The 3,133-nt window shown below is 32.5% G+C and overlaps 1 protein-coding gene across 2 annotated transcripts in view; it reads right to left on the bottom strand.

Moving 5' to 3' along the window:
- The window catches only part of LOC106464158 (P2X purinoceptor 4-like), a 46,815-nt gene extending 44,758 nt beyond the window's left edge, over positions 1 to 2,057 (bottom strand). For both annotated transcript variants that reach the window (XR_002611660.1, XM_013924278.2), the window contains exon 1: positions 1,773 to 2,057. Coding sequence is in view for 1 of the 2 variants with exons in the window: in XM_013924278.2 (XP_013779732.1) it covers positions 1,773 to 1,909 (137 nt within the window). In the remaining variant the exon portion in view is untranslated. The remainder of the gene's footprint in view (positions 1 to 1,772) is intronic.
- Between the last annotated feature and the right edge of the window lie 1,076 nt (positions 2,058 to 3,133).

Genomic DNA, 3,133 nt, shown 5'->3' with positions numbered 1-3,133 from the left:
ATAAACACTTTTCAGAATCTTTTTTATCCAGGCAATTCTACAATTTTTGGGTGGGGGTGCCATATGGAACTCTTTCCTACAATTATACAGAAACAATAATATCCAGTTATGTGCATTACAATCCAACAATAAACATTACTAGTTCAATTGTAAAAATTCGAACATGCATTAAAAATTTGATTTGTTACCAAGTAAAAAAACATTCATTAAAACAATTATACAATATCTTCTCTGTGTGACTTTCTAATGGAAAATTTCAACATTTCACATTATAACATATTCATTTATATACTCACATAAATGTATTTATATTCACATAATTCACTTCCCTGATCAAACCTAATTAACATGGTCTCAATATGCTGCCTTCATTGCATTCAAGCTATATTGCCCAAACCAAACAATTAGGTTCATATAACTATAACTATCCCAATCATATGAATGAACAAGTGGTGCTACTATTAGCACCGAACAAGTTTTATATTGAACATGTTTTGTTGAGCAAATTTTTATCTTCATTTAAGTTGATAAATGTGGATATTGTTATAAAACTGTTTTTTTTCGACCTAGCAAAATTGATAAAAATGTTTGATTGCGTATTTCACTTGAAATGCCACTTTGCCAACTAAAGCACTTTATATCACTATTTGCGATTGTTTTATTTCTTAACTTACAGTTCTATAACTAATAAATACATCTTATGTTATTAATATAGATAAACATTCAAGCTTCGGATTAAGTGTGGTATCCTTAACTTTCATTAGTGTTCCAACATCAAAGTTAACAATCAGGCTATCAGGAGTTTAAGCTCTGAGCAAACACCTCCATGCCCTGCATCAGCTTCATGTCTTTCTTCTCATCAGCCACAGACATCTGATTTAATCCATACTACCTAAATATTTCAAACTGAATGATGTTCTTCAAACCTTAGGTAGATATAGTGGAGAATTCATTTTCTAATGTTTAATGTAGAACCAATTACTGTAATATATAACCTTATTCTCACTTTTATTACCAAATTTTAGAAAATGTTTGTAGGACTGAAGGTATGTTCCCTCTATGATCCTTCTGCTTAAGCTCACTCAAGGTAGCATTCTAACAATAGTCAATAGTCTTCCTGTGCCAGTACATTTCCATTTTAAACCTCACAAAATTAAAACACTTTTTTTTTTATGTACTTCATTATCTATAAAGTCAGGCAAGTTCATTCTTTTCAGTAAGTTCTAATACAAGATAATGTCATGGATTTTAATCTCTAATCACACAAAGAAGCTGTACATTTTTTTAGTTCACTTTTATTTTTTATTTATTTTTTGACAAATAAGAACACAACATTATCTAATTGTCAGTCACCAAGAATTAAAATGATGTTCAATCTAATAAAGAAAATTATAAAAAGAGTTGAAGAACTTTGATATTTATCTAACTCTGTTTAACTTTGTTGCTGAGAGGAACTAGGTCTATATTCAAATTTTAAGCTAATTTTCATTTTTTAACTTAAGAATATGACATAGTCTGATTAACCAGTAAAATAAAACTAGTAATAACTAATATTCTTTAAACTTAAAGTTTAAGTACTCGTTTCATGAAACTAAAATGAATTATGGAACGTAATATCACCAGCAAATCTGCCATTCACCAAAAACAACACAAGAAACAAGGGTATAACTATAAGTATAACGCAAAACCCGTAACAGCCCTAGATCTATAGATGTTAAATACAGCCCTTTTAGTTTTACCGATAAAATCTAATGTTAAAATTTAGTACCTACCAAACAATATAGGCTATTATGATCAACTGCACGATTCTATTCAAAATGCCAGCTTTCTTACTTTTGATGTGAACAATTTTCGTTGTATCATACTCAAAAAATTCTGATATGATGCTTTTGAAAGCATCACATGACATATTTTTTATATAATAAATAAGCTTGATAAATTGCACTAACTATAAAAATACACCTGTAAAAATATAAACTATCCCGACCCTCACAAGCAACAGAAAAACGCTATAACAGTTACTCCCGGTTCAACATTCTACTAATACTCTCACCATAAGTACAAATCAAATCATGTGGCAAATACACATATATTTTGTATAATTTTGCAGTACATGAAAAACAACACCACTAGGATTAAAGAAAAAATAGCGTATTTTACACAGTCATCATAATCGTTCGATCCTTTTTATTTTTTCCATTGAAATATTAATTATAAGAATAAACGACTGAAAGCAAAGGAAAATATGGTAAAACACGTCAACCACATTAAATTTAAATTTACCATGTCCATTGCCGATGAGGATTTTTGCTTATTAACAGGGACCACGGAATTAATAAAACATTGTTAAGTATTGTATTAAGTGTCAAGACTATCGGTTTGAAACAAATTTAAACATACTGTTACGCCTCTGTGTTCGTTTGTTAATTTTTCGTAAAAAAGAAGTCAAGTCTGAGAGACGATCCACTATGTCATATGGGCCTTCCCATGGAGAAGACAACTTAGGAGACTTCCCTTTGGTCTTCCTGGGATTATACAACCACACCTTGTCTCCTGGTACAAAGCTGACTTCAGTAGATCTCTTATCATAACATAACTTCATCGAATCAGCAGACGTTTTGAAGTTTGAACGCACTTGATGGTGAATATTATCCATCCTTTCCGATAATACTTCTGACACATTTTCAGGCAACTCTTCATAAGGTTGGCGTCCTGTTAACAGATCCACTGGCAACCGAAGTTCCCGACCAAACACCAACTTTGCTGGAGTGTATCCAGTGGTTTCATGCTCTGCTGTCCTATAGGCCATCAGCAGTGGAGGGAGTAAGACATCGCAGTCATCTTGGCGGCTATTACAAAACTTTGCTAATTCCTGTCCCAGTGTCCAGTTGTACTTTTCTACCATCCCATCAGACTGTGGGTGAAGTGGCGTTGTCCTGGTCTTTCGTATGCCAAACAACTTGCAGCATTTATGGAACACAGCTGATTCAAAGTTACAGACTTGATCACAATGCAGTTCGTATGACATACCAAATCTGAAGAAGAAATCACTAATAGCCAAAGCGTCTGTTCTAGCTTCCTGATTTGGTATTGCATATGCCTCAGGCCACTTCGTAAAATAATCCATCACCAC

Source organism: Limulus polyphemus, unplaced genomic scaffold, assembly GCF_000517525.1.
Source record: "Limulus polyphemus unplaced genomic scaffold, Limulus_polyphemus-2.1.2 Scaffold1573, whole genome shotgun sequence".
Lineage (NCBI taxonomy): Eukaryota > Metazoa > Arthropoda > Merostomata > Xiphosura > Limulidae > Limulus > Limulus polyphemus.
The sequence above is the reverse complement of the archived record's forward strand: the minus strand, read 5'-3'. Positions and strand labels throughout refer to the sequence as shown.